A 13122-nucleotide genomic window follows, 5' to 3' on the forward strand; every position below is an offset into this window, starting at 1 on the left:
AACGCAGTGCTCAAGAGGTAGCAGGGACATATGTGGATATGAAAAAGTGGTTGAGGGCCTTGGAGCATATCACTAAGCACTTTGAGCAAGCAAGCCATTAAGCAACACCTCATCCCCTTTTAATAGTATTGGCTTTCCTATGGACTCAATGTGATATTGGATCACTGAAATAAAAAATGTAGAGTCTTGAACTTTAGAGCTTGAGCCAATCCTTTATCCTTAGCATTTTGAGGGGTCCACATTCCTAATCCATGCCATGCCAATCATTGAACTTTTCTGAAATATTTATCTTGAAATAGCATTAGTTCAATGAGCTATATGTTGTTTATCATTACCAAAACCACCCAGGGATAGTTGCACTTTCAAATGGAGAGCTCTTTCAGAAATTGTTGACCCGATCAAAATTGGGTGACCCAATTCAAAATTCAACACCTCAATTAATTGTGAGACTTTAAAATTAGAAAGCATGGTTTATAGTATAAAAGAATTGAATAAGACAACAGTGAGAAATTTTTGATCCGGTCAAAATCGGATGACCCGATTTTAATTGAAGACCTCAATTGAATGTGGGCTCTTTAAAACTAAAGAACATAGTGTTGTAGAGGATGATATGCATATTGTCACCTTGGATTGATGATATGCTCGTAAAATATGGCATACAAGATTGAAACCGAGTTTGACCAAGGACTACTGCCACTATGCAAAGCTACCTAGTACTGGTAGTTTAGAATAACATCGCACCAAATATTAGATGAATGGTCGTGCTAACTGCCACACGTGTGGCAGGAAGGGAGACGCACCACACGTCTCTAATGTAAACAGATTGTCACGTCATCGCATGCATGCATGCAGGAATCTTTTTGGATTTTCAGTTTTTAAAATGTTTTATCTCTTAAACGAAAAATCCGATTGAAAATCCGTTTTCACCATTAAATTCCTCGTGATGAGATCTTCGAAACTAGATCCCATGTTGATATGTTTTGACAAAAAAAAAATTTGGCTTAAAAGTTGCCATGTCTATTGCATATGAATTGCCATGATGTTTGCACTGAAGTTGCCATGATATGTTTCAGCTATTTTCTTCTACATTTAAAAGTAAATTTTGACATTTATAAAACGGAAAATTAAGAAACTAGACTTGCCATGAACCATAAACTAAAATTGCCATGATACATCCACGTAAAATTGCCATGGTTCATATAAAAAATAATTTTCATGATCATAGTACTGGAGTTGCCATCATCAAAATAGTAAAATTGCCATGATCTACAAACTAAAATTGCCACATGGCAACTTTAGTTTAAGCCCTATGGCAACTGCAGTGTAAACATTGTGGCAACTTCTGGCAAAAGAAAAAATCGTCAAAACATATCAACATGTGGTCTAGTTTTGAAGATCTCGTCGAGACGGATTTAATGGTGAAAACGGATTTTCAGTTCGCTTTTTTATTTAGGAGATACAACATTTTTAAGCCGAAAACCAAAAAAAATTCTGCTGATGTCATCTATTCATACGTGGCAAAATGAGTGGTGACGAAGGCGTGTGGGCGATGTGCAAACGCTCACATGTGTGGGCGTTAACATTTCCGTAGATGAAAGCTATACGTGGTAAACTGAAATACGGAAAACGGGCACATGGATCAATAATCGTCCTCAATTGCCAAATTAATGTATAAATTAGAGTTGCATATGGCATGCACATGATTTGGAATAAAATGCAAGTTCTATAACCATATGTGCATGCCATATGCCATATGCAAGTATGGAATAAAATGCAAGTTCTATAACCTTTTGTGAGAAGGAGTGAACATGTTGCATATACACTCGTGCGTTAGTTCAGTTCTGCCTAATTGCACAACTGATTTCCTCTGGGAAACCTGCCGACGAATATCAGTTGTAGTCTCCGCGTCGCCCGGGCGGGGTTGGCAGCTTCTGCTCCTGGACGATGAGTCGCGCCGGGAGCGGCCGACCGGTGCCAGAGCCTCCGCAGCTGCGGCACCGCTTGCGGCCAGACCCAGAGCACGTCCCGCAGCCGACGTCGCCGTCGGACCAACGGCTGCAGAGGCACTCCTCCCGGCCGGTGCCGCTGCACGTGGAGCAACGGGGCCGCGCGTCCCACCTGGACGCCGCCGGCAGCCCGTCTCCCCGGTTCGCCATCGCAACGCCCGCCAGCATCCGGAGCCCCGCCGACGCGATCACCATGGGCGCCACCATCTTCACAGAAGAACCAATCCAAGAATCTCCGGAGCTGTTGTACCTGTTGCTTCCTTACCGTATGCACTTGCCTGTTGCTGGTAAGGAGTGGAAGAAGAGATTTGGATGGGTGTGTGTGGCGAGGAGGTTGTCGCAGTCTGTTGTTTTTGTGGACGGGGTGCGTCGATTTATAGGATTTTTTCGGGGGTTGTAGGAACTAGGAAGGTGGGTGTTGGGATAGTTTCTTCAGCTGTTTGGAGGGTAGCGGAGGCGAGGAAGGGAAGGCGTGCCCGCCTCGTTACCTTTGCTTGCCTGCTTGGTCTGCATCCGTCGGCTACTCCGCTATGCTTGGGCCTTTCAATTTCTGTTTCGTGTGTGCTGCGAGCTGCTTCGCTGCACGTGTGTTTACTCTCCCCTTGCAAGTTCCTTTGCCTTTTCCACGCTACGAGACGAATTCGGAACTAGGCACAGGATTTGTCCTCTGCATTCTTATGAGCTCCGTTAACGATCTGGATCATGTAACTGGCCGAAGACTTGGAGACGATTCTCTACATTACTTGCAAGATTTGGACCCTGTTAGCTGGCGAATGTTCGCCGGGGAGGATGGCATATGCGAACGATTTTGTGGCAGTTTTAGTTGTGAGGAAGTGATGAGGGGTGGCATTTTCTCTAAGCAACATGGCAGTTTCTTCCCGAGAAGGCAATTTTCGTTTAAAAAGTGAAACGAGACCCGCTTAGGTACAACCCCCTACGTATAAAAGGTAATATAGTAATTTCACAAGTCGTACAACCCCCCGCTGGACGTATACATACAGGAGTCCACCGATTGGGCCGGCCCATTAAGGTAGCGTATAGCAGCGCTTCAGCGCTTCAAAAATAAAACTACGACGGCAAGAGTTCGAACTCAAGCCCTCCAGAATTCTTCAAACGTGCTACAACCAGCTCGCCTAGACAGCATTTTTGACTTCATGGCAGAGCGAAGCCTTAATAATAATATCATGGAGAATATTTTTAAAACTTCCAACGCAAAATATATTTTTTTGAAAACAAAACGTGATTTTTGTGTGAATCCCAAACACTTTTCAGATTTTTGAACAAATATATAATAAACTGAAACATTTTTTAAAAATCATGAACAGCTTTGAAACGCAAATATTTTTTAAAACCGCAACATTTTTCTAATTCCAAATTATGGGAACACAAACAATTTTTGGAACATGAACAATTTTTGCAACTCCAGAAAATAAATGGAAAAACAACAAAGATTTTTGTAATTGCGAACAATTTTTGTTACAGAAGCATAAGATCATCATTTTTTGAAATGTTTGAAAAAAATGAAAACGGGAACATTGATTGAAATTCCAAGCAAATTATAATACATCTGAAATCCCAATCATTTCTCTAACAGTTGTGAAAATTTTGAATAAACACATAAACAATTTCTGGAAAACACGTACATTTTCTGAAATTCTTGACTTTTTCTTTGAGAGATAACAAACAAAAATTGAAGACATGTACATTTTTTTTGAAATTATGAACATGTTCTGAATTTTTGAACATTGATTAATAAATATGAGTATTTTTTAAATTCTGAAGATTGATTTTAAAAATATTTGAAATATTGAAGGTTCAGTGGTCACTAAGGATGCTCAATAGGCGAGACCATAACGTTATTTGCTTCGCTCGTTCTATCCGTTTGGTTGATAACTTCATGCGACGAGTGTCAGTTAGGAAATTCCATATGTTTCAAGAGTAGCGTCAGATAGAAGGCAACACACACAGGAGGCTGGCCGACTGGGCTGGCGCATTGACGCTCGCAAAAAACAGAAAATAATTCACCAGTATGACAGTTTTAAGTAACTATTTTTAATTATGATTTTAAATACTTTTTCCCTTCAAACCTAGCATGGATGCAAACCATGGGTATGCCCACCTGCTAGCAAAAGTTGAGATAGTTACAAGAATGTCCCAAAAACATAATGTTTAATGGAGGGTGTCTGGATAGGCCACGAGCACATTTTTTCTGAACATCCTGAAATGGCCCCAGCTTTCTTAATGGCTTGTGTGACCAATTCAAGGCACCATGCCAAGTTTCTTGACTTTTCAAAAAGTTTTGCATTTTCTGGTGTTTTCTCGCTCAAAAAATATTGATAAATGACTGGATGTGTCGCAACTTCATACGGTGTCGGAAATTGTTCAAACCTGACATGGATGCCTACCTTTGGGCATGCCAACCTACTTCAAAAAATTGGGGTCATTTCAAGAATGTCCAAATAGACCATGCTCAATGGAGAGTGTCCAGGTAGGCCAGAAAGGTCAGTCTAAGAGCATGTTGTTTCTCAATAACCTTTAATTGGCCCTAATTTTTTCATGGCCTTTTATGACCAATTCAAGGCACCAGTCCAACTTGCCTAGGTTTTGAAAAGTTTTGCTTTTCTGGAGTTTTCTTGGTCAAAAAATGCTGATAAATGGCCGGAGGTGACGCGAATTTCATATGGTGTCAGAAATTGTTCAAATCTAGTATGGATGCCTAACATGGGCATGCCCACCTGCTTGCAAAAGTTGGGTTCATTTCTAGGATGTCCAAAAAAACCATAATCAACGGATGGTGTCCGAGTAGGACAGAAGGGTCCGCCTGAGAACACATTGCTTCCCAATATCCTAGAATGGCCCTAATTTTTGCATGCCCTTGTATGACAATTCAAGGCACCACGCCAAGTTTCTTAGGTTTTCGACAAGTTTTGCATTTTTCAGAGTCTTCTCGGTCGAAAAAGACAAATAAATGGCTGGACGTGTCACAACTTGCGTATGGTGTCGAAAATAATTCAAACCTAACATGTATGCCTACCTTACCCACATGCTTGAAAAAATGGGATCATTTCAAGAGTCCAAAAATTGGATTTTTTTTCTTTGTAATAACCGAATTCAAATCAGGTTCGGTATTAAACCGTATAACTGAAAGAAAAAACCGAAATCCAGGCATCCAGTACGATGCTCCCTCATGCAGTCATGCGTGTCACCCAACACCAAAGGCTCAATCGCACGCGTGTCCAACCATGCAAGATACGAAGGGCCCAATGCATGCTTTGTTCACCATGTAAGAGCTAAACCAGCCAAGCTATTGCGAGGTTTCGTTGTCCACCTAATTGCAAGGCCCAAGGGCTACTACTAGTACTGCGGGCAGGCAGAGCATGCAGCGGCAAACGTTTTATTTGTTTAGTACCACATCGTGTAGGTATCCTCAGAGGATAAAGGTGGCCATGGATATTAGAGAACGGCACAAGGGAAGCACTAGTAGCTGTGTCGTAGCTTGTGCGTGTGCTCTAAAACATTTTCATTATAAACCAAAAACCAAACCAAATCAGTTGGTTAACGAAATATCATTTGTTGTATTGGGTTGACATTTTTGAGTTTTAGGTTGGCTAACCAAGATAAAAAACAAATGGTAAAAATGGAAATTTCAATTTCTACCAGACACCACCCTGATGGGTGATCTCATCACTCCGGTCACACACCTATTGGGTCGGCCCAAGCGTCTGTAGATTTGAAATAAGTTCATCGATGCTGAAAAAATATTCATGTTGAAAGTTTTCCAAAAAAGTTGAAAAATAAGATCAAGAAATTGAAAAGGATTGAAATTTTTGAGAACTAATTCATGATTTTTTTATTTGAAAAGGTTCACACATTTGAAATAACAGGAAAAAAATAAAAAGGGAAACAAAGGAAGAAAATAAAAAAGGAAAACAAACCAGAATAAAGCCCGGTTTTAAAAAACATGAAAAACGGCCTAAAACTTCACGAAGTTACATTTGCCACATAATAAGCCAGAAAGAAAGCAAGTGTTCAAGTTGTGTTCATAAAATTGTTCAGAATGTTACTTCTTAAGTTAGCACGCTCCTCATATCTCCTTAAAATTATTGAAAATGTTGTTCAAAAGAATATTCTTAACATTTTAAACTAACATATCTCTTCTTTTTTTTTTGAAATGTTCATGCTTTTAAAAAATGTTGTTCAAAATTTTCGAAATATGTCATGCTTCTAAAAAAATGAAATTTTTGAAACTGTTGGATTTTAAAACATTATTTGATTTGTAAAAATTTATTCAGAATTTCCAACAAATGTTTGAAATTTATTCAGAATTCTGCATTAGTGTTAGTTCTTAAATATGTGCGCTCCTCGTTTTGCACAAACATTAGTCAGCTTAATTGGTATGCCACTCGCGGTTGTTGCAAGAGATATGTGGTTAGATTCCTAGCCGGTTCATTTCTTTTGTGACTTTTTACGCGAACAGGCGCGCTCCCTGCTGTTTGCTTTTAAGTTCACGGTCATTAGTTAACACAGTCATTAGCGGGGTCAATTGGAGAGCCACTCACGCTTGCAGCAAGAGGTCTGCGACTCGAATCCAGGTACCTCCACTTGTTTTAGGTTTCTTTTCAATTTTTACTTCCAGTGAAGAGGGCGCGATTACTACAACCATCACCATTGGGCCCGGCCCAGTCCTGCGTAGGTTGGGTATCGTATAAATGCTAGCGGACAAAAAAAAGACCATCATCAACTTAAGAAAGACCATCATACCCTTTATTATGAAGGGGTATAAACAGATCTCCACCGTCGATGTGTTTAGGGGGGTTGTACCGAAGAAGAAGTGAAACTGTCATAGTTTGATCTTTCCTCACAACTAAAACTGCCATCAAATGATGTTCACTTGCCACCCCCTCCCAGCTGACGTTCGTTGGGTAACATTACGGCAAGAGTTCGATTTACTTATTAGGACATCTCTAACGGACTTCTGCCTCTCACCCTATTTGTTTGGACCGGAATTATCATCCAATGGGTTTGTCTGGATATTCCGGACAATCAGGTATCCCCAGTCCCGCCTCTAATCGAGGGAAGAAATAGGGTAGTCTAAAATGTCCGTCACGTCAGATCGAACAGTCCGATCCCACATAAAATTCCTATCGAAACCCCTTTCCCGTCCCACACTCCACCCCCTTCTCCTCTACTCCATGTCTCCGCTCCAAGACATTTGTTGCTCTTATGTATGCTTATGGTTTGGTGTTAAAAAAACATGTCCACATATTTTAAAATGTTGATTGAATTATAAAAGGTGTTCGTGCATTTTTATTAAAATGCTCATGTGATTTTGAAAGATGTTCATGCAAAAAAGATCATATAACTAAGAAAAGTATTCTTGTATTAAATAAAGTCTGCATAATATTAAACTGTTCACTCATTAAAAATATTTAGGTAAATTTAAAAAAAAATCTCACATTTTTTTTAAATATGGTCACACTTAAAAGATATGCATATAATTTTATAAAGAGTTCACATAGTTTTTTCAAAAGTGTTCACATAATTTAGAAAAGTATTTGCATATTTTCAAAGAAATGTGTACATTTTAAAAAGTGCTCATACATTGTTTTAAAAAAGTCAAGTTTTAAAAATCTTCAAGTAAATTTAAAAAATATTCACATATTTTTGACATAATATTTGTGTAATATTTGAAGATGCTCACACATTTTAAATCGTGTCACAAAGGTTTCACACATTTTATAAAAATCATGCAATTTCCAAAAAAATGAAATAAAGTAGCAAACAAACAAACGATAAGGAAATAATAAAAATAAATTTAATAAGGTAAACATGGAAAAAATGAAGCATTGAGAAATCGAATAAATGTGGTCTAGAGAAAACTAGAGACTTACTTTTTTAGGATCACATGGTCATTTTATTGATTTTCATGCAACGTTACCCATCACAATTCCATGCACTGAAATCTCTTAGTAGAATTCTATTGTTTTATCTATGCTATCAAACACTCCTCAATCCAAATTCCTTTAGCTTTGTAATACTAGGATGCAATAGGACATGACAATCTAGTCTTATGCTTTTCCTATTTCCGTGTTTTGTGAATCCACTATCAATCACTTCACTCCCACGCGTAGCTCGCATCTTACGCATGCTTTGATGCTTTCTATGGATGTATATCTTGCATAGAGCTAATCACACGACATAAATTTCAGCCTAGGGTCATGCGCTCTATGGTCATATGAAACATCACTCAAGAATGGGGAGTGTGTCTCCATGATGGTTGTCGCAGTGATTGCAATCATGGACATGGAGGAACAGAAAGCGGTAGATTTGGCCCATTCACAGTTGTAACTCGGGAGGGGGAGAGAGATTCATTATCAATGATATGCCAGTGTATTGCCAACTTGGATCGAAGCCGAGCTTGACCATGCATTACTTCCATTATGCAATGCTATGTAGTATTTGTAGTTTAGAATAAAATCACATCAAACATTAGTTGAGCGATGAAAGCTATATGTGATAAGTTGAAGTACGGAAAACACATTAATTTTCTCAATAGAGAATGTCTCGCGGATCGATGATCACCCTCAATTGCCAAATTAATGTATAAATTAAAGTTACACATGACATGCACACGATTTGGACTAAATTTCTAGCTTTAAGACAAGTGGAGAACATTTAATATCATAATGTTCTTCAATACCTCGACCACTCACAAAATAAACTCGTGGACCAGTAAGGGTCTAATTTTTTGCGAAAAGGACAAAGATATATTATAGAAGCTCACCAGAAGTACAAGGCAACCAAAACATAATAGAAACTACACCGAGCTCTGCTCTCTGGACCACTAAACGACCACTACCGCTGACAGAGCAAGCCGTTGTTGCCTCTCCCCTACTAGAGCCGGCGCAACCTTGTGGACGATAGCCGGAAGTCTCCGTGCACATGTCCGTAGGACTGGCACCCCAGATCCGTAGTCATCATTGTTGAAGCATTGAATCAATCTGCAACTGTGACAACAGATCTCGACGTCGTCCAAGTATGACGAGAAATCCTAACCTCGTCGCCCCAAGGAGACGACAAAAATCTATGTCTGAACTACGTCGACTTAATCCTGACGATGAAGTTGAGGATGATCAGAGACTGAAAGACTAGCTCGAAGATGAAGCACTGCCATTTGCCTAAATGTCGCCCTTGCGGGGACTAAATACCCCTAACCCAAACCTCAAGCCGGAGCCAAGGCACCGGGATTCCATCTGCCAACTGCCACCGAAGCAGCAGTCAGGGGTGGCAAATTCAAGGGTGCATCGGCGAAGCTTGAAGGGGACTCTATTTGTAGGTACGTCCACTTAAATTACTAGTAGATGTGTACCTCGCGAGTTATGAGTGGATGACCGTATAGTTAAGGCTCTATTTGATTCACAAGATTCTTTCAACATCGGAATAAAAAAATGTATGCCTAGTGCCATGTCCTCTTGAATTATGTAGAATTGAAAACCTACATAAATTTGGATGAAGGAGTGCTTCATAGCATAGGAAAAATGATGAAATTCTTAAGAAACGGCTTGAGTGGATGGAAATTTTCCTCCAAAATAGGATGCAATGGAATTCAAAGGAAAAGTTCCAAAGAATTGCAATCATGTGAATCAAACTGCAACGCATGAAAATATTCATAAGGATTTAAATCCTCTATCTTTCTACAAAATTCATGTGAATCAAAGGAGCTCTAAACATTTTTTTGTGCATAACTAGTACGTCTGGAAGTAGACGTGTACATCCACAGTAATGAACATGTTGCATACACACTCATGTGTTATGTTGTGCATACACACTCATGTGTTATCCAATAAAGAATGGGAGTGTATTGAAGAACGAATTGAAAAAAAAACTTAGCTGCTGGAAGGGCAAGCTTATGTCATATGGAGGTCGGCTAGTCCCGATTAACTCGATACTGACTAGTATGTCGATGTTTCTATTTTCGTTCTTCGAAATTCCGAAAGGGGTTCAGAAGCGACTTGATTTCTTTAGATCTCGGTTCTTATGGTAGTCTAATGAGGCCAAGAGGAAATATCGTCTCGCGCAATGGGATATTCTTTGCTGATCTAAAGACCAAGGGGGTATTGGTATTGAGAACTTAGAAATTAAGAATAAATGTCTTATGAGCAAATGGCTATACATGCTAGAGACAGAGCCGGAGGGTATGTGGTCACAAATCCCGTGCAATAAATATTTACACTCGAAAACACTAGCCCAGGTTACCATGAGACCGACTGACTCGCCATTCTGGAAGGGACTTATGAGAACGAAGGGGTTGTTCTTTCGTAGTGTCAAATTCTTGGTTGGCAATGGGATGTCAACATGATTTTGGGAGGATACGTGGTCAGGAGAGACGCCCCTGGCCGTCCAATATCCCACCCTTTATAATATTGTGCAACGTAAGGAGGATTACGTAGGCACAATCCTTCAAACTATTCCCTTGAACATTCAGTTCCGACGTGTGTTAGTTGGTGAGAGATGGACTGCCTGGATGCATTTGGTTCAGAGACTGACAGAAGTTTAACTCTCCGACCAACCGGATTCGACACAATGGAAGTTAACTAAGAATGGGATTTTTACGGTGAAATCACTATATGGATTTGACTAATTCTGGCCCAATCTCAAGATCGTGCACATTTGGAGGGTTAAGGTTCCTCTGTGTATTAAAATCTTTATGTGGTTCGTCCACAAGCAAGTGATACTCACAAAGGACAACTTAATCAAAAGGCGATGGGTAGGAAGTTCGTGGTGCTGTTTTTTGTGATCATGATAAAACAATACAACACTTATTTCTTGAATGCCCACTTGTCAAGTTACTTTGGAGAATGATTCATATAGCTTTCAATATTAATCCTCCAGTCGATATTGCGTCATTGTTTGGGACGTGGTTAACTGGGGTTGAACAAATTACTGTGGCTCGTATCCGGATTGGAATATGTGCGCTATTATGGGCTATATGGAACTGCAGGAATGATATGATTTTTAACAGACAACGCACTTTAACTTTCTTGCAGGTCATCTTTAGAGCTACAGCTTGGATCCGTACGTGGTCCTTACTCATTTCTATGAACTTCAAGGAGCCTTTGGTTACTGTGTGCAACCAATGAAAGATGATAGCTCAGGCTATATTCAACCGGTTCGGGCGGCGCTCGCATAACATGATAGGAGTCTAGGGAGCTTATCCTTCATATTACCGTATCGGTTGCCTTTGTCAGCATGTAATTTTCCTTTTTCACTTTTCTACGCTCCGTTTGCGAGCTGTAAGACTATTATGACGATACTTCATGGATTTTTAATAAAATAGTTGCATGCATCATCATGATGCAGAGGCCGGGGGCATTGCTTCCATCTAAAAAAATGAGTTATGTTGTGCCTAATTGCACCTCTGATTCCCTTCGGGAGACTTATGAACATCAGTTGTAGTCTCCGCGGCGCCCATGCGCGGTCGGCAGCTTCTGCTGCTGGACGATGAGTCGCGCCGGAAGCTGCCGGCCGATGCCAGAGCCTCCGCAACTGCGGCACCGCTTGCGGCCGGAGCCAGAGCACGTCCTGCAGCCGAGGTCGCCGTCGGACCAACGGCTGCAGAGGCATTCCTCCCAGCCGGTGCCTCTGCACGTGGAGCAACGGGCCCGCACGTCCCATTTGGACGCCACCGGCAGCCCGTCGCCCGTCGTTCGGTTCGCCGTCGCCACTCCCGCCAGCATCCTGAGCCCCGCCGCCGCGATCACCATGGGCGCCACCATCTTCACAGAAGAACCAATTCAAGAACCTTTCTTGTCGTATACACTTGCTTGGCGTGGTGCTGGTAGGAGTGGAAGAAAAGATTTGGATGGGTGCCTTGTTGAAATACTTTGTAATAGGATAGGACTAGAAGTTTAGACTCCTGGAAACCTGTTCTATCTCTTCTTCTGTTTCTTCCCCTCGTTACCGACCTTCTCTGTAAACTCTCGATCAAACTCTTGATCGATCTACTTGTAAGCCACGGCATCATCTATATAAATAAAACTACGGCCCGAGAAAAGGGTTCTATGCTTCCCAAGTTATTTTACATGGTAATCAGAGCATCTTCTTCCCAGAGATCGAAAGAGGATCGCATCTAGTTCTACCCCATCGTAAACTTCTGAACCCCATCGCCACTTTCGCCATGACCTCCGCCTCCACCCAATCCAGCACCATGAGTGCCCTTACCACATCCGTTTCATCAACCTCCACCTTCGCCCCTTCCTCCTCCAGCTCGTCCTATCCCATGTCCATCGGACCCCCAACCCAGGAGAAGCTCACGAGGCAAAACTACCTCATGTGGAAGGCTATTGTGTTGCCCCAAATCAAGGGCGCGCAGATGGGCCACCACCTTGATCCGGAGAGCCAAGCGCCGCCGGAAACACTCACCATCACCAATGGTGGGAAAGAGGAGCAGATTGCGAACTACGCCCGCGTCCTCTGGTATGCACAACAGCAGCAAGTTCAAGGTTTTCTGATGGGTTCCTTGTCTCGCGAGATCCTTGCGCAGGTGGTCACCCTTCAGACGCCGGCAGAGGTATGGGCAGCGATCCATGCCATGTTTGCTGCCCAAAATCAAGCTCAAGCCATAAATACAAGGATTGAGCTCACCAATCTGAAAAAAGGAAACTTGACGATGTCAGAGTACCTAGCCAAGATCAAATCGCTGACAGATGAGATCGCGTGCACTGGCATGGCGATGCAAAATGGGGAAATTGTTTCACAGGTTCTGGCCGGCCTCGACCTCGACTACAACCCGGTCGTGTCGGCCCTTGCTGCACGGGTGGAGCCTGTCACCGTCCAAGAGCTGTACACACAGCTGCTAAGTTTTGATGCGCGCCTCCATCTTCTTCACGGAACCAACATACGGCAGTCTTCCACCAACGCCGCCTCGCGAAGTCGCGGGTCTGCTCGTGGGCGCGGCCGCGGGAACAACAGCGGCGGGCGTGGCCGTGGCAATGGCCAAGGGGCGCGTCCAAACGGAGGTGGCTACAACAACACTTCTTCTTCCTCTCGTTCTGGAGGGGGCGGCTACAGCAACAACCACGTCCCCTCTGGATCCTCCTCTCAAGGACGTGTTCGA

At 42.0% G+C, this 13122-nt stretch overlaps 2 protein-coding genes and 1 pseudogene across 2 annotated transcripts; 1 reads left to right on the forward strand and 2 right to left on the reverse strand.

Moving 5' to 3' along the window:
* Window positions 1–1596: 1596 nt before the first annotated feature.
* Window positions 1597–2366, reverse strand: LOC123134635 (uncharacterized). Its single transcript, XM_044553848.1, has 2 exons — window positions 1788–2366; window positions 1597–1612 (listed from the first exon to the last, which is right to left on the reverse strand). Exon 1 carries the CDS (start codon window positions 2211–2213, stop codon window positions 1890–1892), a length of 324 nt encoding a protein of 107 aa, XP_044409783.1. The 5' UTR covers window positions 2214–2366; the 3' UTR covers window positions 1597–1612; window positions 1788–1889.
* A 9086-nt stretch (window positions 2367–11452) lies between these two features.
* On the reverse strand, window positions 11453–11782 carry LOC123134636 (uncharacterized). Its single transcript, XM_044553849.1, has one exon. The coding sequence runs from the start codon at window positions 11780–11782 to the stop codon at window positions 11453–11455; it is 330 nt and encodes a 109-aa protein (XP_044409784.1).
* A 953-nt stretch (window positions 11783–12735) lies between these two features.
* LOC123140374 (uncharacterized) lies at window positions 12736–12874 on the forward strand (annotated as a pseudogene).
* The last annotated feature ends 248 nt before the right edge of the window (window positions 12875–13122 follow it).

The sequence above is a fragment of the Triticum aestivum genome, chromosome 6B (genome assembly GCF_018294505.1).
Source record: "Triticum aestivum cultivar Chinese Spring chromosome 6B, IWGSC CS RefSeq v2.1, whole genome shotgun sequence".
Classification (NCBI taxonomy): Eukaryota; Viridiplantae; Streptophyta; class Magnoliopsida; order Poales; family Poaceae; genus Triticum; species Triticum aestivum.